Here is a 24574-nt window from a genome sequence, read left to right as displayed (position 1 = left end):
CAAAAGGAGAAAAAATACTAGGATAGAAAATAACCTGCCCATCCTTTAGATATACAGGACTACATGGAATAAACTGATCCCCTCTCCTGTACAAACACAAATGTAGTAAAAATGTCAAGTCTATGGATAAATATAAGGTTAAGACCATTCAGCAGCCTCAGCAGGAACTGAGATAGTATCATCTGGGACAGTATGTTGTTCAGAAATGAAACGATTAACAGATTATCAAGCACTGTAACAAAATAAGCACCTTTGCTTTTTCTTCTTCCAACTTCAATGTAAACTATTTCTATATTGCATGATGAAACTGATAACTTTTACAGTCTGACTGAAAGACTATTTACACTTGTGCTTGATTTTTCTAAAGTGACAATAATTCTCTACTTTGAGAATGCTGAAAATCTTACTATAGCCTCTTCCACAGTATCTCAAAACTACCAACAAAACAACAGAGTATAAAAATACTGAATGTGAATTGTCAAATGTGAGTTAGGGGAATCATTAGGAAGATTTCGTTTTCTAGCTTTATAATTTTCTCACAATATTTGGATTTGAAAGATTTTCTCCCAGAAACTTTTTTTAAATAAAAGTTTTATTGGAGAAAAATAGAACCACCACATACACAGGGGGGAAAAGCACAAAAACTCAACTGATACAGAACAAGTGAAATTCAATTATCCAATGTAGTTTGCCATTACTTTTCAGATCCTTAAACAGCTTCCCTTAACAGTCTGCCTAGTTTTTCAGCTGAAACAGCATCAAACTGTCAAAGAAATAAGAACCACAGGAAAGGGACCTGCTTTCAAGATAATGAAGATGGTATCAAGAGCCTCCTAGTAGGAACAACTCTACCTAAAAGTTTTAAGAGTAACTATGAGTGGTGTAATAGTCTCCATGTCCCAGAGACCAACAGGGATGAATTACAACACTGATGTTGATGGTCAGGTAAACATAATAACAGCCACATTTATTTCCTTGTCAGAAGAACTCCTGTAAGGAAATCAGGAAGGAGCTGGAAAAAAATATACGAAATAGCTGCTCAAAAAGAATTGGGACACTGATTCTAAATATTATATATAGTCATACAGTGTGCAAGTTGGTGCATTAGAGAAAAAGGGGCAACTTAAAAACACAGATAGCTGGCCACAGGTCTTTGAGAATTCAAGAAACCATCAATAGTAGACATAAAAGCCTCAAGTCTCCTAAGCTGAATGTTCAGGTCTAAGCAGTTCCCGTAATGGCTCCAGAACGACAAGGAAATATGCTGGTGGACAAAGCACTGAAGAAGTTCTACAAACACTAACAACTATCTGCTTCTCTCTGGTAATCCATTCCTATCACAGGAAAAGAAACCAGGAAGCAAAGCAAAACCCTCTTGTGATGAAGAGAAGTCTTTTACTCACATTTTGAATTTGAAGAACAATACTTTTGTTATTCTGTGTGAACAATTTGGGGACATTTCCCTGAAAAGCAGGTGTCCAGTGGCTATGAGAACTCTTAAAATTCAAGCAATTAAAAAGAAAAAGAATACAACGGAGAACTGTATGTAGAGGTTCTCCAAGTCAGGAGGTGGATGAAAGCAAAAGCTTTGCTTACCGACAAAGGTAAGAGCTGCTTCCAAAATTCAAAAACAAAACAAAACAAAAACCCTTCAGTAGAAAAAAACTGGAATGCAAAACCTAGGAAGCCTCTAACAATTGACCATTGGCCCAAGTTAAAGACAAAACAATCCAAACAACATGTAAAGACCGAAGCATAACAAGAAGTAGCTGGTGATCTTTGCTCCTGTAATTTACAAAACAGGTTGGTTTCTGTCTCTTGTAATTTTCATACTGTATTCATTTTTAATAAAAAGAACTGATTTCTCCCTCTTAATATGTCCTTCTAGTACAAAATGATCAGCGATTTTTCTATCTTATCTATTTTAATAAGTACCTGTTAATCAGCACAGTAAATTTGGGGCTAAGTCATATGTACACATCCCATATTCATGAATGGAAACCTTTAGGATGTGAATATATAAGGTATTATGGAAGTAACTGTCACCCTACTTGAAAAACCTGTTTCCAAATAAGGTTTCTTAACCAGTCCCTTCAGTGTAACAGAATGCCAACAGCAATGACAACTTATTTCTCTTTCCAAGGGAAACCACAAAATGGGTGAACAACCAAGTCTAGGGTGGTTTTTCTATTCATAAATACATCCAGAACTCTGTACAGTAAATAAAGTTTGCATGCAGTTTAAGTATCTTTAGATGACTTTTAAGCAAATAAACCTTTTGCTTCATTGATGATGTATAAGAATTCCCCTCCCCTGTTTAATGGCCATAGGGGTCTCCTCCCCAGTTCCAAAAGGAATCATGAAGATCGGGTACTTTCTTAAAGAGTTTTCTGCACATCATACTAAATAACATGCAAAGAGTTCAACAACATTCTTCTTAAAGGTTAAGTATTACTCTTTAAAATGGGCATGTTAACCACTGAGAAAAGTCCACACAACTATTTCCATTACACTGCTTCATTTGGTCATTGGAAGTATAAAAGAAGTCAAATATTATGAGATTCAACAAGTTACTTTATCCATTGGCTACGGCATAAGACAACAAATGTTCCAAGGCCAACATTCTATGCAATATAGTTGTACTGATTTGGGTTTTCTTTATCTCTTTCCATGTAGTCCCGGTCAATTAGGGATTCTATTCTCTTCTTTAGATCGGCAGGCTGCAAGAGAAAACATGTTTTCAAACTAAAGCTCATAATCATCAACATAAGCCCATCTAGCAACATCCCATCAAAAAAAGAGAATAAGGCCAGAAGTCACTGCACAGAGGCAGGCAGATCTCTTTGACTTTGAGGCCAGCCTTGTCTTACATAGAAAGTTCCAGAGGAGCCAGAGCTACACAGTGAAACACTTGTCTTTAAAGAAAAATGAGGGGAGAGCGAGAACCAAATCAGGTGTTGTGGCGTCTGCCTATAATCCTAGCTCAGGAAGATGAGGTAGGAGGACAAGTTTGAGGGTGGTCTGGAACTTGTCAGCCAGATCCTGTCTTAATCCCAAACCAAGATGTACACACTAGTATGTATGTATATATACATATTAATACTATCATACCCCTATTGTATCTATATATAATATTTTCTACTTTATCTTTACTACTTTTCTGAGATTTATTTTTATGTATATGGGTGTTCTGCTTGTGTGTTTGTCTGTGTACCACATGTGTGCAGCATCCATGGAAGAGGGTGTCAGATCCCCTGGAACTGGAGATAAAGATGTGTTAGCCATCACAGATATTAGGAACCAAATCCTGGTCCTCTGAAAGTGCAGTCAGTGTTTTTTTTTTTTTTCTGTTTTTGTCTTTATTGAGACAGGGTTTCTCTGTGTAACACACCTGGCTGCCCTGGAACTTGATCAGGCTGGTCTCAAACACACAGAGATCCTCCCAAGTGCTGGGATTAAAGGTGTACACCACCAATTACTGCTGAATCATCTCTCCAACCCTACTCTTTTATTTTAAAAATGTATTCTGAGAACCATAATCTATAAAAAAATACAAAAGATTTAACCCATAATTTCACACAGAACATATTCTAGTTTAGAGAAAGAATGTTACTTAGTTCAGTGAAGATACCTTGAAATGGCAAGTATATCATTATTAACAAATAAAAGCAAAAGCTAGTTCTCTAGTTTTTATTTTTATAAATTGCAGTTTAAAACATGGCTGAGCCAAGAGTGGTGGTGCACAATTTTAATCCTACAACTCAAGATGCAAAGGTAGGCAGATCTCTGTGAGCCTAAGACCAGCCTGGTCTACAGATTGAGTTCTTGGACAGCCAGAGTATCATGGCAAAACCCTGATTGGGGTGCACAATAAGACACTGTATCAGCAAATAGCAAAACACGTGAAATTAAGTAACTAAACAATTAATGCATTTTAAATGTATGAGAATTTATTATATAAACTATATAATATACTAGACCTAGTAGCACAGGCCGATAATCCCAGCTACTACTTGGGGTAGCTGAGGAATGAAGACTGTGACTTCAAGAAGGTTGGCAAAAACAAGTGGGAATGGGGGTGATTAGCTTTTTTCTTGGTAGTATAGCACTTGCCTAGTATATGTGGGGGGGCGTTGGTGGTACACACCTTTAATCCCACCACTCTGGAGGCAGAGGTGGGTGGATCTCTGTGAGTTGGAGGCCAGCCCAGTCTACAGCAAGAGTTGAGGAAAGTGTGCATATGTAAGGGTCCTACATTATACCCCCCAGTACCACATATCCACACACTATGAAATTTGACAAAATATCACATTAACTCACACCTATATGTTACTGGTTTACTATGAATATTAACTATGTACATAAGTGATGTGGATTTCTGAATCTTGTAGTAAGTTCAAAATTTATGACAATTTAGAGCTAGGCATGGTGAAGCATGCCTATATTCCCAGACTCAGCTACAAAGGGAACTCAAGATTAACCTGGGATGTATTAGATCCTGTCACAAACAACAACAAAATTTTAAGGCTGGAGAGATGCCACAGAGCATATGTGTGTACTGCTCTTGAAGAGGATCCAAGTTCGGCTCTGTACACAAGTAAACACCCATACAGAGTCACATAATTAAATATAAATATTTTAAAGAAATTTATAGCTTTGCATTGATAATTACACCCATTTCTTGAATTATAAAAAGCTAGTATATTTTGTATATGGCCCACAAAAGTAATGAGAGCATTCTTTGGTATGAACAGGTAGTTGGTTCTAGAAGCCCAACACACCCAAATCTGCCAATGTTCAGTATTTGCATATAACTTAGTGCTATCTTCCAGTACAATTCAAAACCATCTCGGCCAGGTATATTGACACATGCTTATAATCCCTGCACTGGAGAAGTAAAGGTAAGAGGATCATGACTTTTGAGGCCAGCCTGAGCTACACAGTCAGACCCTGATATAAATAAATAGCTTCACATCACTTACAATACCCCAGATTCCATGTAAATGTTATAGACTTTTCTTATATTGCTATTTATAGTTCAAATATTGAAAAGGAAAAAAATGAATATTTAATATAGATGCAAATTTTTGTTAAGATGAGAATCTCATTGCATTACTGAGGCTGATCCCAAACTGCCAGGTTCAAGTAATATTGCTGTCTCCGCTGGTAGCTATGAGTACATGCCACTGCACTGTATCTGTTGGCTTTTGGTTTTCTTTTCTGAGACAGGGTTTCTCTTTGTAGTCTTTGCTATACTAGAACTCCCTATTAGACCAGACTGACCTTTGCCTTCCCAGTGCTGTGAATCAAAACATTCACCACTATACCCAGTGAGTTAATGCATTTTGTTTGTTTATTTTGGTTTTGGTTTTGAAAGATAGAGTCCCTTTATATAACAGTCCTGGCTGTCCTGGAACCAGCTGGTCTTAAACTCACCAAGATCCACCTGCCTCTGCCTCCGGGGTGCTGGGATTAAAAGCATGTGTCACCACCATCTGGCCTAGCTAATGCATTCTTTTTGTTGTTGTTTTGAGACAGGGTTTCTCTGAATTGCTTTGGAGGTTGTCCTAGAACTCGCTTTGTAGATCAGGCTGGCCTCTACCTCCCAAATGCTGGGATTAAAGGAGTGAGCCACCAACGCCCAGAGGTAATGCTTTCTTAAAGAATAATTTTAACCTTTGGTTTGTTGAAGTCACAGACATGGTATCAATGGATATGAAGGGCTGATTTCAAAGTAAACTTTGGAACATATAAGACCCTAACTCAGAAGAAAATAAAAAGCAAAGGAGAGCCAGGTGGTGGTGGCGCATGCCTTTAGTCCCAGCATGAGGTCAGCCTTGTCTACAGAGTCCAGGGCAGGTTCCAAAGCTACACAAAGAAACCATATCTTGAAAACCAAAACAAAACAAAATAGCAAAGGAGAAAAAGATCAGGAAGTAAAATTCCATCTAATAATCCTGAGATTTAAATATCAAATGGCTTTGGTTCAGTTATGATCAATGTTATTGTGAGTGATCTCTTCCCTTCTAGCATTAGTAAGTGTTCTTGCTGGAAATGAAATGATTTGGTGAGCAGGTGAGCAAGTGTGGTAATGAGGAGGCAGTTTGAGGTTTGAAGAAGCAGCTTACCTTATTAGAAGTAATAGCTACTACATACCTACATATATACTAAACTTAATACTGTTTTGTACTTTCCATCTTATTTAAGCCTCAAAATAACAGTATGAGGGGGCTGGAGAGATGTCTCAGGGGTTAAGAGCACTGGCTGCTCTTCCAGATGTCCTGAGTTCAATTCCCAACAACCACATCTGTAATGAGATCTGGTGCCCTCTTCTGGTGTAAAGGTGTACATACAGATAGAGCACTCATTTCAAAACAAGCTCAGCAAGATTAAATGCCTTATCAAAATCCAAAGCTGCTAGGAATCCTAACAGCCAGGAGTCTATGCAACTTCTACCAAATGTTTATTACCAAAGTTTAGAAATCTTTTAAAATTTAGAATAGTCTAGTACAACACCTCACTGTCTAAATACCTTTATTACTGGACATTTGTATTGGGACATGCCAATGCACTGACCAATTTCAGTTTACTAGAACTATTATTAGACATTTTCCAAAAGACACTAAAACTATTTTATCACTAAAATATACCCAGCAGCCTCTGTAACAGATTTGATAAAGCATTTATAAGGTAACTAAATATGTCAAATGCCAAGTTATCTCCAGAAAAGATGTAAGATTCAAAAGATACATAGTGAATTAACTTCAAATTTTTCAAAGCCACATTTACTCACTAAACTTTCAGGTACAGGGAGGGGCTTTTGTAAATTGTTTCCCCAATTTATCACAGTTGTATGAATATACCAACAATACTCTTTTGTGAATAACATTTATGACTATATGAAATAAATACATGTCCTTCCAAATGACTTTAAGCTTTTTTCTATATTTGCAAGATTAATGTCTAAAAATCAAATGTAGTTTTTTTCATTTATAACAAGTCCAGTATGGAAAGACAGAAACACCTACCTTTACTGGAAATTTTAGCTGATTGTACACCTCTGAAACAAGAAGATTGTGGCTAAGTGTTTTCCTCATCTTCATAATTCGGACAATCGCAGCATCAATTTGGTACTGTCTATCTTGAAATACTCTTTCTGTAGTGCTTGCTTGTTCTTCAACCTAAAAGGAGTTTTCAAATGAAGTCAAACTTAATTATTAACACAAACTGTACATTAGGGACATAACAGTATTACCTAAATGGGACCTTATAAATACAGACGAAAGAGAAAAAAAAAAACTTGACAAATATAGGGCCTTTCTGTTCTAATCATACTGCTCTGAACCAATACAATAAATCAATGTCTATATAGGTTAAGAAAAAAATACTACCATTGAGGACTGGGGAGATAAACTCGGTTGATCAAGTGCCTGCCCTGAAAGCATGAGGATCTGATTTTTAAATTTAGATTTTCATGAACTCATGTAAAAACAGATTCCTGGAATTCAATACCTAGCCAGTCTAGTCTAGTTGGTGAGTTCCAGGCATGAAAAGAAACAAGGATAGCTCCTAAGGAATGACACTGGAGGTCATCTTCTGGCCTTCCCTAAAATTTAAAATGTTCATACCCATTGACCCAAAAATTTACTTCCATAAATTCATCTTAAAGAAAAGATCAGAGATTAAGATTTAGACACAGAACTTTTTTAGAACATTTTTAATGACCATGTACAAGAATACTTATTATGTAGCTATTTAGCTTTTTATTTTTGAGACAGGGTTTCTCTGTGGCTTCGGAGGCTGTCCTGAACTAGCTCTTGTAGACCAGGATGCATCTCAAACTCACAGATATCCGCCTGCCTCTGCCTCCCGAGTGCTGGGACTAAAGGTGTGTGCCACCATTGCCAGGCCATTTTGTTGATTTTTAAAACATGTGTGAGGTATATGCATTACATAAGTGTGGTTGGGGATGTCAGAGGACAACCTTGGGCATCAAGGGTCAGATACCTCTCTGATAATACAAAAAATAACCAAATAACTATGTTGACTGTCAACCCTATTATGTTTACTCCTCAACAAAAAGAAACATAAAATCAAATATCAAAATGTATTGGGCTAGACATAGCACAGAAAATGTTAATAGTAATGACAGCATTAGAAAAAAATAAGCTGTCAATTTCAGGGCTAGAAGGATGGTTCAGCAGTTCAGAGGACCTGGGTAGATTCCCAGCACCATTCTCAACCATCTAACTCCAGATCCAGTTGATCCACTGCCCTGTTCTTCATATAGGTCCTGGGCCTGATGTGATACAGCCACATTAGACATTCAAGAACATAATACAATTTTTAATCTGTAAATTTCTATTATAAATACATATAAACCTAATACAGTAGGACTAGAGAGCAAAAGGCTTACCGTTTCTTTCATTTGGATTTGATTGATCTTTATCCTGAATAGTTTGTGTTTGAAATCGTCATTACAAATGAATTTGTCACCATCTTCAATATCTTTGCCCTTTGGATTTTTAGCCAGGACTCTAGCTTTGCCACAGGCAAGTGACTGCAGTGTTCTTCTTAATTCTCCATCCTCTGAAGAAGAAATAATGGTTAGTCATTTATTTGTTAGTAGCATGTAGAACACTACATTCAAAATCAATTTAATTTCTATACATTCTCTATTAAACTTTTTCCCAAAGCCATCAACACCTGCTCTTTGTGCTATCCAATAACATATTTTTCTAGTTTTCTAAAAGCATTTATTGTCACCTCATGCAGACAGCCACTAAAATTTATGATGCAACATTTCCCTTCACTCAAGTCAATCACTAAAAGCACGCAGCATTTTGGCTGTTTCATTATCATTCCAGTATGCTGTATTCTCCATTAACCCTCTGCTTCATTGCTAGCGATGATACTACTAACCTAATCCAATGAAAACCCCTAGACTCATCTTTTAAGTCTTTCTTCCCCTTCATTCCGCTATGGCTCTAGTAATTCCATTGCTGTTGGAATCACTCCACTAAAAGCCCCTTAGGACTTTATGTCAGAATTATATCTACAGTTTCTAGGCTAGAATCTTTACCTGTTCCAGGTGGCTAGCCCTATTAATGTCAGGTTAAGTTGTTCAAATAGGTTATTTCTTTGAAGTCACTGTAGCACAGATTTCAGCTATATTCATCAGTATATTTATACATCTTACCCATTGAATTTTATAGCTCACCATTCTAAGCTACAAGCCTTACATGCTTCTGACTTAAACACTATCCAAGCCTTTTCTCACATTATTTCCTTTATTCATATGTCTTCTCTCCAACCAAAATTTGAAGGCCTAACTTCCACAATAATCTCTTGCTTCTCTTAGCACACTTCTTGTTAGCACTACATACTGGTATTTGCTGGTTTTGAAATTTTTAAGACTACAGAAGAGGTGCCGGGCGTTGGAGACTCACGCTTTTAACCCTAACACTTGGAAGGCAGAGGCAGGCAGATCTGTGAGTTTGAGGCCAGCCTGGTCTACAGAGCGAGTTCCAGGACAGCCAAGGCTACACAGAGAAACCCTGTCTCGAAACACCAATAATAATAATAATAATAATAATAATAATAATAATAATAATAATAATGATGATAATGATGATGATGATGATGACAATGATGATGATGATGATATAGAGGAGAAGCAGCACTCGGATATTCACTCTGTGAATTCAAGGCCATGCTGGTCTACAAAATGAGTTCCAGCACAGCCAAGGCTGTTGTTATACATGAAACCCTACCTTGAAATACAAAACAAACAAAAGAATACAGAGAAGGGGGTTGCAGAGACATCTCACCACTGAGGAGTACTTTCTGGTCTTTCAGAAGACCAGGTAGATGTCAGTTCCCAGCACCTACATGGTGACCCACAACCACCTAACTCAACTTCCAGGGAATACAATGTCCCCTTCTGGCCTTAACAGGTTCTTACATGTGTGCTCCACATATACTTACACAGGCTCACAACACGCACATAATTAAATGAATAAATCTTTTTTTTTTTTTTTACTTGCTACTTGACAGATGCAATACAAACCTATCCCAGTAGCTTGCTTGATCTCTTCTAAACTGAACTCCTCCCCTTCGTTAAACATTAGCAGCACCAGGGTTTGAAAAAGAGAGACCTGAAGTTCTTTTTTGCCCTGTTAGAGAAAAAAAACAAACATTAGCCTATTTCTTAAAACAACTGAAAAGTTAATCAAAAACATTTCTTGTAGGAAAAGCATTTTTAATTAGTGAGTTAAGAAGCACAGATTAAGATTATTTAAAGCCCTCCTTCAGTTGGCAATAAAATGTGCAGTTTGAGGTTTAGGTATGATTCCATAGAAAATAAGGTGAAGGATTAGTTAGCTTCTTAATAGGTTTTTAAATAATCCTTATTAAAACAGAACAAAGTAATGAAAATAACTCAGTCCTGGGTATCATTATAAATAATCAACATAAGTAGCAAGAAATTAATCCTGAATGCATTTTGTTTAGACAGGGTTTCATTCAGCCCAGGTAAGAATTACTTGCTTTATAGCCAAGTATGCCTTGGACTCCGAAAGGATTGCAGCCCTGTGCCACTATGTCCTGGTTTCAAATGTATTTTGATTTTGTTAAGATCAGTAATGATCCCAGCATTCAAGAGGCAGAGGCAGAGGCAGGCAGATCTGTGAGTTCAAGGCAAACTTGGTCTGCAAAGCAAGTTCCCGGACAGGATCCAAAACTACACAGAGAAACCCTGTCTCAAAAAAAAATAGTAATGAACAGCTAGCTATAGGATTTATTTAAAAAAAAATTAAAAAAAGACAGGCATTGTTTGCCTTAATCTCCCACTCTGTTCTCTAGCTTCCAGTATCATGACTTCTGACAAGACTCTGTAAACTCAGCATCCACAGGCAGAGAAAGAATATTGGTTTTAATTTTAGAGAAGGGCCAACTCAATTGCTGAAAAGGTGACCATCTTAAAATACACACAAAGCTATAACAAAGTATACGGTTGCCCTGTGGTGTCAAGGTCACACCTTGTTTTTTGGTCTTTTGATTTTTTTATTATTAATTTATTTTTTTACATTCCAATCCCAGTTCCCCATCCCTCCTCTGGTCCCACTCCTCTCAAGGTCACACTTATAAAACAACAGTTTGAACCTTCAAAACAAGGGACATGGCCTCCGTATCAAAGGTGAAGGTAGACATTAAGAAGTCAAGTTTTGGAAATATCCACTTACCTCTTTAAATTCAGCTTTTAGTACACAGTGTCCCAAGGTAGACTGCCACTGGAGTTTCCTGCCACTGTGTTTGCCTAAGTAAAATGTCTTGAAAATTTCCTGGAGCTTTACCATCTAAAAAAAAAAAAATAAGTGTTTCTTTAAGCTGCACACGCAATACCAACTTCAGCACTTTTTTTTTTTTTTGCTTATTTATTATATGTATGAGGCGGAGTGTGTATGCCATAGTATGCTTGTGAAGGTCAGAGTACAACTTTCAGGAGTCAGTTCCCTCCTTCCACTTTGTAAGCCCTGGGGATTGAACTTCAGAGGTCAAACTGTGGTGACAGTTGCCTTCACCCCTGGGCAACCTCAATTTCATGAGTATCCAGTAGGTATCGATGACTTTAACGTAAGGTAAAAATCTACCCAATGTAACAGTGCTTGACTATCTTTATACATACTCTTTGAGCTCTGCTGCCCTATTTAATCATTCCTTCACCTCTGGTGACTTGGGCTTCTGCATTCTACAGACTCCTCTCTCTCACTGCAGCTTCTGTCCAATGTTCTTTTGTAGGCTGCTGTTCTCCCATCTGCTAAACGTGAGCATTTCTAAAGTTCGAGCTCTGCCCTTTCTCATCTTCACCATATTCTTCCCTTACTGGGGGAAATCTACTCTCTGGGGCATCAGTGATACTTTCCACAGAGGATGCTGAATATCTTTCTCTATTCAAACCTTCCAGACTTTGGTCCTGAGTAGGACAGTTTTCAAGGCATTAGGGGACAATCATGGATCCATCATATTCACCAATCCTGACTTCAGGTAAAATATGGGTAACAGTTTTTGATAGTTATGAAGATTAAAGGGCCATAAGCTAAGAAATAGAAGAAGAATTGGGGAAAATAGCACTGAATTTAGAAATCTACCTTCATCAACAATGTCCTCAAGTGTACTTGGAAATTTAAAGTAAAAGAATAAAACACTCATATTTTGTTGGTATGTTTGTTGACATAAGCCTTTAAAAGCCATCTATTTTCAAATGAAGAGCTGAAAAAAGTGTGATTTCTATGTCTATACCTCAGGTCTGAAACAGTTAATCTTACCTCTGGTGGCAAATGAACTTCCATAGGCACATATGTTGGCCAGTAACCCATTGTCAGGATATTCACAGTTAATTCAATATTGCCAGGAACATTTTGGTTCTGCATATACTATAAAAAGATCAACACATACACTGGGATTACAAAAGTGTACATGTCACACCATAATACTGACTCAATTAAGAATTTCCTTATTCTAAAAAATGTATGTGAATACTAACCATCCTGCAAATAAAGGCAACTAACTATCAAGACTTGAAATGAAGGTTACACAAAATGCAGTAGAAAATACACAGGTGGTTATTCTGATACAGAGGCATACAAAAATCCTATAAAAAAACATCCTAGGCAATATGAACTCAACTTCTCACATATACCTGGGCTGTTATAGCATCTCTTCTCCATTCTTTTCCCCCAATGCTACCTGTAGTCCCCACCTTTGGAGACCCCTACATGGATTGGAACACCTTGCAGCAACTCCCATTCCTCACCCCACCAGCCAGCCCAAGTCTCAGGTTTTTCAACTGCTCCATTCCCTGTTTGAAGGTGGTGACCTGAAGTGGGAAAGGAAGAAGAAGGGGAAAGGGCAAGGCAGATAAATCCTATCCTGGAACTAATGTAAGATCCATGATCCTACTGACTCCTAACTTTCTCTAGTCCTTCAGTTCCATTTACCACCTTCAATACAGTGGTCAAGAAGTCATTACTCAAACCCGGAGAGCGTAAAATATAATGTGCCATCACCATTGCCTACTTGTTGCTACCGTTGTCTAGCATCCAAAGCAGCTAAGACTACAGTTATAAAAACCTATCTAGTTATGTTCTTAAATTTTAAAACAACTGTCTATCCATGTCTTCAAAATTACAGCTCCAGCCAGTCTCGCCAAATGCCCCCAGTGATATAATATACCACCCCCATCTTTTATCACTTCACCTCTCCCCCATTACAAACTCTAACATGCAAATCCTCCAACCAATTAGATGTCAAAAAAACCTAATCTTACTGTCTAGTTATAATTCTTGTTACATGAACTTTAGGCTAATACATTTACTTACATTCTGTCTTATTCTAGGTGTTTACTAAGACTAAATCCTGAAGTAGGTCAAATGTACTTAAATTTCATTGATGATCTGTTCCCTATACTGTAGCATTTAAGGGCCCATGAAGTTATTTGTAATAAATATATGTTCTATTTATCTTCTTCAATAGGGACTACTACAAAGGCATAACTAAAATATCCATAAGTTCAAGGAATTTGTAAGTGTTTAACTCACTTTTACCTGTTTGAACTGAATCATGATGTCTTTAGAAAGCTCCATGTCTTTAAACATCCCTTCAAGCTTGCTGGTGAATGCCGCTCCACATTCTATTAAAGATGTTTGGTTATTTATAACATTTTAAGGTAGTACAAACAGTATAAAAATCAGAAAATAAAAGGCAAATCTTACTTGAGCATAAAATATGACTGTAACTATTGGTAAGAAAGAGAAGAAAAATCTTCCCCCCCCCAGTGTGTGCCCTACTAATTTAGAGACAAACTCTTGAATTGTATAGCAACCTTATCCACTTTCAGGTATATTTGGGAACTTTTTGTACAAATAAACAAAATAATTCTTTTATCTTTAAAAAAAAGCCAATGGCTGTGGAAAGCCAACAAGAAGCATGGGTGTGTGGGGGGTGCTCAGGGCATGTGTGCACAGATACGGGTACCCATTCATGCATAGATATAGAAGCCAGAGGACATTGGCTGCACTACTTTTCCACACTTTGCCTTATTCCTTTGAAACAGGACGTCTCATTGAATCTAGAGCTAGCATCCAGGAAGCCCAGAGATTCGCCTGTCTCCCACCGCCACCCAACACTTAGCACCACTGTGGTCACACACATACACATAGCCTTTTCCCATGGATGTTGGCGATTTAAACCCTGGTCCTCATGCTTGTACAGCAAGAGCTCTCTTACCCACTGAGCCATCCTCCCTATCCCCTCAATTTATGTTTTCATCACCTGTATCAATCATCATGTGCATATGAAATGATCGACAAAAGAAAACAATTGATGAAAATAGTACAGTTAATCCAACATTTCCCTCAATTAAAGGAAGCAAAATTGAAATAATAAAAAAAGGAAAGAAAATGGCAAACATACCATGTTTCAGTTTGGACAGCATTGATTTTTCAGCATCTACAGATGCACTCTTGCCAACTAATAGGCGTTTGGCTAAATCTTTCTTATAGAAGGCCTCAAAAACATCTTTGCCTGTATTAAATAAAAAATCAAAAATAGAACTCATGATATGCCAAGTAAAGTTGTAACAAAATGGCTTCAAAAAGCTTAATCACAGTACCTCAAGTTATTTTACTTTATACATTTTATCCAAGTTTATTAAACTCAAGAACACTAGAGGTCTATGTCTATGCCAGACATTTTAAATGTTCTTTACTGTAAAAAATTAAGACTGTATTAACTTTTCTTCAGGGAAAACAAAACAAACAAACAAAGCAACAACTTTAGTGCACAGATATTGTTAGCACCAAAACTCAACAGATTAAAATAAGCAGCAAAATCCCAGGTTCATAATAGTGTGAAGGTCAAAGCTTAACGTAATTTAGTTACATTCCTCAAGTATTCCTTTTTCTCCCCTTTGGCTTTTTGAAACAAGGTTTCTCTGTATAACAGCCCTGGCTGTTCCAGAACTCACTCTGTAGACCAGGCTGGCCTCTTTCTCTCACAGGGATCTGCCTGCCTCTGTCTCTGAGTGCTGTACCACTACCACCTGGCTTCCCCAACTATTCTTTTTTAAAATCTTTATTTTATGTATGAGTGACCTGTCTTCACGAACACTAGTAGAGGGCACCAGATCTCATTACAGATGACTGTGAGCCACCATGTGGTTGCTGGGGATTGAACTCAGGACCTCTAGAAGAGCAGCCAGTGCTTGTAACCATTGAGCCATCTCTCCAACCTTTTCCTCAATTATTCTTAAGGAAATAAAAATATACAACGAATAAAAGGCAACCTCTAGTTCCCTAACAGGCTCTCCATGTTATATAAACATTTCTAGTTCCTCTAGAGGTGCTTTATTTGTTTTGTTTTTTGCTTGTTTGTTTTGAGACAAGGCCTTGCTATGTTGTCCTAGTTGGTCTGATACTCACTATGTAATCTACACAGCAATGCTGCCTCAGCCTCCCTAATTCTAGACTGCAGGGTTTCTACCACTATGCCTGGCTCAGAGTGCTTTGTTTTAAAAGAAAAACATGAAAGCAGTAATCAACACTTACCATAGATAAATCTAAATATAATCATTATTTTATCCAACATTTTCTCAAGCTCTTCGTCTGTAGCTTCTTTGTTGCCTGCACGAAGTTTTGAGTCCACATACTTAGCTAAAATGAAGAAAAAAGATAGTTGTTCAGTGACCATGGGTATCTAAAAGGTACTGACCACTACACATACCCAAACAGGACTATTAAATACTCTTCAGCATTTCTACTATATGTATATGCATTTTATAAGTCTCCATTATAAGAGAGATCAAGTTAACTTGTCTATGTCATGCGACTAATAAATATTGCAACTTACAAGCATTGAGTCTGACTCAAGACTTCCTGGTATAATGATATATCAAAATGGAGTATAGAAGGGCTACATGTGTAGCTCTGTGGCAGAGTACTTGCCTAGCATGTACAGGGCTCTGGGTTTAAACCCTAGTACTTCAAAGTTGAGAGAGAGGAAAGAGAGGCATAAAATCAAATACAGACAAGCTCATGGTGGAGGCTGTATGTTGGTAAACAAAGTTACCAGAAAACGTGGGTGTACTCTAAAGTTTCTATTTTACATAGATGGTCAGCAACCTTAAACATTACTTTTCTATTTGAATAAACCAGAAACAACAGAGCAGAAGGCATAATTAATGAAAAGTTTTAAATGCAAACAAAATTTGACTTCAAACAAACCTCACTTCATCCTTCTGCCAGAGGACCTAGTTCCCTAGGGGACTAGTGCATGTGTAAGGAACTGTGGAGAACACTGTAACACACCTGTATATTTAGTGAGTCTACGTCATTAGATTTATTTTCATCCTGGACATTTTAATTCCTTGTTATTGGAAATTTCATGCAGGGCTTTTCCTGTAGCTGTAACTGGAGGCCTTTAGAAAATAGTACGCTACCCTATTTCTAAATCACTTACAGGCTTAGAAATCACAAAGTCAAGTTCACCCACTAAAAGTAAATGGGGTCCAATGTTCTAGCTCACAAAGAATTTATATCATGCTTGGCACAAAGGCTTTAAGAAGCTGTTTAGCTTGAAGGAATTTACATCTTACATACATGTCCTTAGAGACACTCTTTCAGACTTGGTATTACTAGCTAAGCAACATCAAACAAACAAGATATAGGTATAATATGGTTTTAACTCAGAGTTGATCAATAAAAAAAATTATACAACCAGAATAAGAATGAATGTGAAACATACCTATCAGTTCAGCTGGCTTATTTGGTCTTTTATTGATGAATGTTTCAAATGCTTCTTTCATAGCATTGATAAATTTTTCATTTTTCAGAAAGCAGGTATCAATTATATGGTCAACTTTATCTTTGAAGTCCAACAGTTCTTGAACCATGGTTTTGTCTTTTTCAGGATTAATAACAATAGTACTTCCAAAAGCCTAAAAATGAAAATGGTATAATGAAAATAATCAACAAATCATATTCTAAGTTGGTCCATGTATTTAACAACCATAAAAAAAGTGCAGCTGTCTCCAAAGGGAGATAGAAAATACTTAAATAATCATCCATAAATACAAAACTTAATAGCCATTGGGTATGATATCCTAATGAGGTGTTATTATTAGACTCTAGAAGCTTTTTCTTATTATTAGGGAAGTCAGATCTGTACTTTAAAAAATAGGAATGTGGTAAGATAGGGAGGGAAGGAAGGATTTATGGTTCAAACTTAGAATAGACCCTAGACTTTATCTTAACCAAATGGCTGCAGAGTGCTAACAATCCTTTAATTTCCCATATTCACTGACTTAAATCTTGGAGCTAGAAATCCCATCAAACATCACTCAAGTTTTATTGCTGACTGCTGCACAGCTACTGTTCTCAGACTGATATGTCATTTTTTTATTTTTTTAAATTCCTTCCTTTAAAAAATGCATCTAATAAGAAATGCTGATATTCTTGGTATGCAGATTACAAAACAATCAAGAAAAACATCAAAGGGTAAACTGTTAATACCTTGATATACTCAATCCATTGCTGCAAGAGAACCTGAACTCCACCTCGAACTCTACTGAAGAGCTGATACAGGAGAGACAAATCTTGAATTCTGTTTTCATCAAGGAGGTTATTTAAACCTGGTTTGAAATATTTGGGGATTAAAATGTAAAAATCAAAGAGCAAATAAAATTGCCATTTATTTTAATAAAATGTAAGTTGAAATTATTATTGTGACTACTGGTCTAAAGTATAACTAAAATTTATGTGAGTAAAATTCAGTGTATCCTAGAAGAACATTAAGCTTTAGAAGTTCTTGGTTCTACATGCTAAGAACAACACAACAACACAACACCCACACACACCCACACCCACCCACCCACACACACACACACAGAGTCCCCCAACACGCAGACCAGTATAAAATATTCTTACATGTCCAAATTCCCCTGCTTTTGCTTTGTAATACTGAGGATGAACTCAGAACTCAGGGCAACTCACACATTAAACTGATCTACCGCTGACCCATTCCATCCAGTCCAATTTCTGGACTGGTGTTAGTTAGCAGAACTCTCCTGTGAGTTTCACTTCAGTCAACAAACTGCCAATGACAGAACTACAGAAAGTTTAGGACAATGAATAGAGGAAAGGTTTGCCCATCTTCCAAAAGGAACTACATGCTTATCAAGTTTTAGGTTTCCTCATTAAACTTTGTTGTAAGGGTCTCAAAATTCTTTGACAAATTTTTGGTCAAGCTGTTTTCATAAAATGATTTTAATTTAAGCACTAAAAACTTAAAACTGCTACACAGAAAACAATCCCCAAAACACCTCCCTTTCCTTCTGATGCTTAGCTCTCAATAAGTTGTTTTTACTAATCTTAAATGGCCAGCTGAGACAAACAGTTCTGAGAGCATTCTTCCACCACTGATTAAGACTTGGGAAGCAGAGGCAGGTGGATCTCATTGAGTTTGAGGGCAAGGCTGTTGCACAGAGAAACCCTGTCTTGAACCCCCACCCCAAAAGACTAGGGTGGCACATGTTAGGGACAACATTCATTTAAACCTTATGAACTTCCTGAGCAGACTTGATGGTGACATTATGTAGTTAGTTTTTTTTTTTTTTCATTTATATTTTACTTTTCATGTGTACAAGTGTTTTTTCTATATATATGTGCAGTATGCAGGCCTAGTACCCACAGACAATAGTAGAGAATACTGGATCCCCTGAAACTGGAACTTTGAATGGCTATGAGGGGTCATGTGGGTGCTGGGAATTGTTCGACTCCTCTGCAAGCGCAACAAGTGCCCTCATCCACTGAACCATCTCTCCAGCCATACTAATCTTTTATTTACAAATTTCCAATTACCTTTCTGAAGAATTGCTGTTAAGTGTTCACCTAGAAGTTGTTTTTCAACAGAAGCAATTAGTGACTTCCTATAAGGAAAAACAGAATTATTGAAATTTAACCCTTTGAGAAATGTAAAGCTTCTATAGAAAACAAGTCAAATATTTCTCTTTACATTAATTTTGCCATTTCTATCCCATGTGTCAATTTAATACTACTCAAGATTTACTCTACATTATATCTAGAGGAAGAAAAACTAATGTGTATTTTAAAAGTTGCTCAAAGTAATGTGTTCCAAGGTCTTGAGTCCACTTTTTTTCAAGTTTCTTAGCTTTTTAGCAAGAAGGTAAAACAGTTATATCTACACTGCTTAACGAGCTTTGTTAGTAAGATTTTAAAAGTACATAAGAACTTCCTTTCTTAACACCCACTCAGTGAGTTTTAATCAGTCTAAACATTTTAAAAGCCGGGCATGGTGGTGCATGCCTATAATCCCAAAACTTAGGAGGATGGCATGGAAGACTCTGAGTTCCAAAGCAGCCTGGGTTTTACTGAAATCCTGCATCAAAAACACCAAAAAAAAAAAAAAAATTTAAGGATCAGCCACTAATACTATTTTAAAATGATATACTAAACACACCCATCCAATAACCAAACCCTTGATTAAATCTAATTGACTAGGAAAGTAATAACTTGAAGTTCACATTATGAAAACAAGTGATAATACTTACTGGGTGGTCTGATCTAAGTAAGTAATAAGTCTGTCTGCTTCTTCTTCTAGGCGTTTATTAACATGATGAAGATACTCAGGAACCTACAAAGATAGTTTTTTTTTATATTATTGTTTTCCTCCCCTTAAATCACTCAGAAAATGTCAAGTCCAAAAGATGCAGGGAGCAGCCCCGTCAAATGTGACAGGGTAGAATCATACGTAAAATTAGAGGTAGAGTTTATGATCCGTAACTTTGGCCTTTAAGAAGAAAGAAAAGAAAGGAGCACCTAAGTGAGAGAAGAGCATTACAATGTTGGGAATATAAAGACAAAGGGAAGTTTGTGTTCTACAATGCAATGTCTACTATATATAAGAAATAGTGGATTTCTCAATCATGTTCTTTAAATACCTCTCTTTCTTGCATTAACTTTTGACCTTCAGCTGCATAAAGCCGGTTAGTTTCTTCTAAAAATCGTTGTTCAAAAGAGTCTTGGTAAATCTAGGAGGAGGGGAAAAAACAATAGCATTTGTTTGTTCATTAAATATTTACTGAATGTCTTCCGTCTGAACTCTATTAGAACAGCACTCTATGGATTTCAAATATCAAACTAGAACAGTAATCAGATTTGTAGGCAGTACAGTGAATGTTAAGTACAACTTACTTGCAAATCAGACAGCATACTTAAAAGGCTTCGAAGTAAACTTCTATCAATTGCTTCACCATTTCGCTCTCTCTCAATCAAGAGAAGGATGCCATCAATTGTTTTCGTCTGGACTTTTTGATCACTTATAATATGAGCCCTAAATAACTCTAATCCCATGTCCCTAAAATTAAAAACAAAAAGTATCATCTAAACTGGCAATATCTAATCTTAAGAGGTTTAGTTTACTTATCACATGTTAACTGGAGCCCCAGAATTTGAAGAAATTATTATAAAAGAATAAAATCAACATTTAATTTTGAATAACATTATTAAAGTATACAGGAAACTCATTTTGTCTTTAAAGAGAACTAAAACTGAAATCCTGGCTTTCTCCATAACTTAGTTTGAGTGTCTTATTTCCTCTGGTGGCTATCTTTTCTTAGTCAAATCAAAGATAAAATTAGTTCAAAGACATAAGATAATTTTCACTATCCTGGCATTGAGAAATTTATCTGTTATTTATTAGCTGCCTTCAGAACTACAGTGAATTTCAATCATTACTGTAGATATATACTATTCATTTAGAGAGAGACCAATTCATTATTTTATTCTCCTCAACTAACAGACTTTTCAGTATATAGTCACAAGAAACAACAACAAAACCTTAATGATCAGCACCAATTTCAGGCAAAGGAATTGTACAACATGTACCTAACATATGTACCTAACATGGAAATGTCTTCATACACTGTGTGGTAAAGTTAGCTTTCTACTATATTAGAACAGGCACAAACACAAAAAAAGCTAGAATCCAAATGTGAATTTTTAGGAGAAATTCTGAGTACATCTTGTTCTCTTTCAACTATGATACATAACAAAAATTTTCATAATAATTTTCTGGTATCCTTACCAAATGGACGGTAGCATTGAATTCTGAAGAACATAAGTTCTATCCAGAAACAAAAAAATGCTCCTGATCATTATCTGTCAAAAAAAAAAGAACAAGCAATTTTTGTAATTTTGAAACTGTAGTATTAGCTCTTAATGAAAATTTGAAAGATTTTATACTAAACAGACTACTAGGATCCAACATGCAAATCAATACATCTAGCTGAGAATATGTCCCATATATTTATCTTTAAAGTGCCCTATTTTATTAATCCTTCTTGTAATCTCTAGAAAACTGGGAAATAAGATGGTCCTCTGATGTCTTTGCTACTTAAGAGGTAACTGAAAAAGGAAATAGGAGGTAGGTAAGGAGTATGCCTGCAAATCCAGTACTCAAGAGGGTAAGAGAGGAGGATCTTGAGTTTCAGGCTAGCATGGACTACTTAGTGAGTTCTAGTCCAGCCTGTGCTACACAGTGAGATCCTATCTCAGAGAAAAATAGAGGAACTCCAGCCAGTTCTGTTGAGAAATTTGGTTGCTAAAAATTTTCTTCCTACAGGATCCCATGGAGCTATCATATCCTATTTCAGCAGGAAGGAACCTTAAGATAATGACACCCCCTTTCACTACCCTTGGAATTTGGGGATAATACTTATCTTCTTTGGGTTGATTTTAGTTATTTAGGGTCGGGTATGGAAGGTGATGCTTACACTCGGGTTTATCTTTTAGACAGGAATAGGGTATGGTTGGGAAAGGTATGGTTTAGATGGGATATAGGTAGATTAGCCTATTTTCTTGTTAATTATTGAGTAAGAGTGAGATAATACTATTTTACAGCTTACATTGTTATATATTCTTATTTGTGGTAAGCTATGTACAATTAAGTTTATATTTTGTTATATTGTGTGAAATCTTTCCACTTATGTTTTATGCACATTATTCTTACCATATTCTATGTATGTATACTTTTACTTATGTTCAAGACATTTCATATAATGATACAATTTATGCACCTTTATTCTTGCCATATTCTATGTATGTATACTTTTCTTGTATTCAAGACATTTTTTATATTGATACAATTTGGGATATTTATCATGCTGCCCTTTATAGTTCTACCTCTTGTCTTGACATTTCTACTCTACCTCTATTTTAGAGATTTATATGTATGTATATGTACATAGTTATATTCTTTAGGTATCTGTTCCTGCTTTACTCAGGGAAGTTTCAATCAGTTTTTTAGCTAAGTTCCTGAGTGTTACAGATTATCTTCACTCATGTTTCCTTTACCTATGAGATTAGTCAGACATAGATGTTTAATCTTCAATCACTTCATAGACATGCAGAACATGATATTTAAATGTTTTAATATTAGTACTCCATTGACATGAGACACTGTTGCTCCTGACAGCACCATGTACTTTCCCGATAATATGTTGGACATTGTTGTTGCTCCTGCTGGAGTTCATTCTCGCCTCAGCTAATGGCCTCTTAGGCAAAGAACTGCCCCCACCTTGACCACTGATTTGGACATGCAGTCCTATGTGCTTCAGGAGACAAATATAGAAGACTGCTGGACCTTGCCAAGTCAGGGTAAGACAGCCTTTCTACCTCCCTGCTGTTGTTGTGGTCTGTAAAGTACTCTTGGCCTTCGCCAAACTGGGTGTACCTACATTGCTGTGAGACCTAGGGTGACTGTCCAGGTAACTTGCTGTTTTTGTCCTCACTGCACCTTTTGGAAGTTGCCCATCTGCACTTCCTGTCTACCCTAGTATCGCTATTTTCCTTCTCAGGTTTTGATGAGGTTGAAGATTAAACTATCATAACTATTATTCTCTCTTCCTAGTTAGATATATTAGGTACTAGACTTACGTTTTCCAGCTTAGGACACCTCTATTGTAAACTCCAATATGCCTTCACCCTAGGACTAGATATGTAGGTCGTTTTGTTCTCGATTTTCCTTTTATTAGAGCACATTTGTTATTCACTGTTTTGTATATAGTTTTGTATCAAGCCTAAATCTTTTCTTTAGACTAAAAGGGGAATTATAGTGGGATATTCACTTTGTCTCCTCCTGTAGCACTGGCCATGCTCATTGTGGGGTGGAGCCATGGGCGGAAGCGATCTGTGGAAGGAGGTCTGAGGAGGAGCCAGGGAAAGCTCTCTTGGTGGCGGGAACGAAGAGGAGAGCATCCAGTGGATCTTGCTGGTGTTCATCTGTCTAGGTTGTTAAGTTATTTCTCCCTGAATAAACATCTATTCAGCCTATTTGTTTATCCTGATCCTTATTAAACTGCAATAGACTCCAAAGTACACTTAGTTCTTCCTTATCAGCAGTGGTAGGGAGATAAAGCTATCTTAAACTGTACCCATGGCATTCAGGGTGTGGAAAGTGGATTTACAGATTTCTATTTGCATTAATATAAAAAATAAACTGACACCAGACTAGGGAGGATGAAGAAATATTTCATCTAAATAAACTAAAATACCAACTTTCACATGCAAACAAATAATATATGGGGATATTACCAACAAGACTAATAGAGGAAGATGCAATTTTAATGAGAAATAATTTTGGGTAAGTAACTCAGAAAAAAAGGAAGTCGGGTACGATAGATGATACTATATAAAACCTAGCACTCAAGAGGTTGAGGCAGCGGAATTAGAATAACCTGGGCCTGGCATGAACTATATAGTAAGCTCAAGCTAGTCTAGATACAGAATACGACCCAATTTCAAAACAAAAACTGCATTCAACAACAACAAAGACTCTTAGTATGGAAATCATTCTGAAATGCTGGTTTACCTATAACTTACAGTTTTAAAGGAAAAATTCAACCAAAATTAGCTTCCAATTTAGAAAAAGAACAATTATAGAGAGAGCCTCCCTACTACAATACTTTTAACATTAGTGTTTATTACTTTAATTATTGTGTATTAATTATACAAAGCAATGGGTTTCAATACCACTTTCATATATGTATATCGATTACATTATTTCATTATACCATTTTCATACATCTATATTACAAAGCTCTTATTTTATTCACCTATTTCTTTTGCCACAAGGTATTGCTATGTAGCCCAGGCTAGCTTAGAATATATAATGCTTCTGTTTCAGTCTCCCAAGTGCTGGAACTCCAACTGTGTGTTGCCACATCTGACTATAAAGTTGTGTTATTATTACTATACAGTGCTCAGGATGTAACCCACAGTATCATTCAGGCTAAGCTAGTGCTTTAACATTCAGCTACACTATAATTCCTCCAACAAAGCTGTCAAACATTCTAGCACTTTAACTTGTTTGAAGTGTACTGCTATTTTCAACTTACCATTTGCCTACAATGATTCTGCCAGCATTTATCAATCTTCTTAAGAAAAAGAACACTATCCAAAGAATCCCTGAGACAGATGTTAAGGATATTTTAAAATGTTTC

General features: G+C 36.6%; 1 protein-coding gene across 1 annotated transcript; it reads right to left on the bottom strand.

Moving 5' to 3' along the window:
- Window positions 1-948: 948 nt before the first annotated feature.
- On the bottom strand, window positions 949-24541 carry Cul4b (cullin 4B; the record flags this gene model as incomplete). The annotated part of the gene is made up of 17 exons (XM_051178447.1): window positions 949-2720; window positions 7029-7181; window positions 8417-8589; window positions 10070-10175; window positions 11244-11357; window positions 12327-12434; window positions 13605-13690; window positions 14473-14583; window positions 15606-15710; window positions 16801-16993; window positions 17568-17686; window positions 18915-18982; window positions 19625-19707; window positions 20015-20104; window positions 20268-20430; window positions 21160-21233; window positions 24470-24541. Coding segments are annotated over 17 exons (1914 nt in total), but the record flags the coding sequence as incomplete, so codon positions are not given.
- Between the last annotated feature and the right edge of the window lie 33 nt (window positions 24542-24574).

Source organism: Phodopus roborovskii, unplaced genomic scaffold, assembly GCF_943737965.1.
Source record: "Phodopus roborovskii unplaced genomic scaffold, PHOROB, whole genome shotgun sequence".
NCBI classification, from domain to species: domain Eukaryota; kingdom Metazoa; phylum Chordata; class Mammalia; order Rodentia; family Cricetidae; genus Phodopus; species Phodopus roborovskii.
Note: the sequence above shows the minus strand (reverse complement) of the source record. Positions and strands in the feature narration are given on the sequence as shown.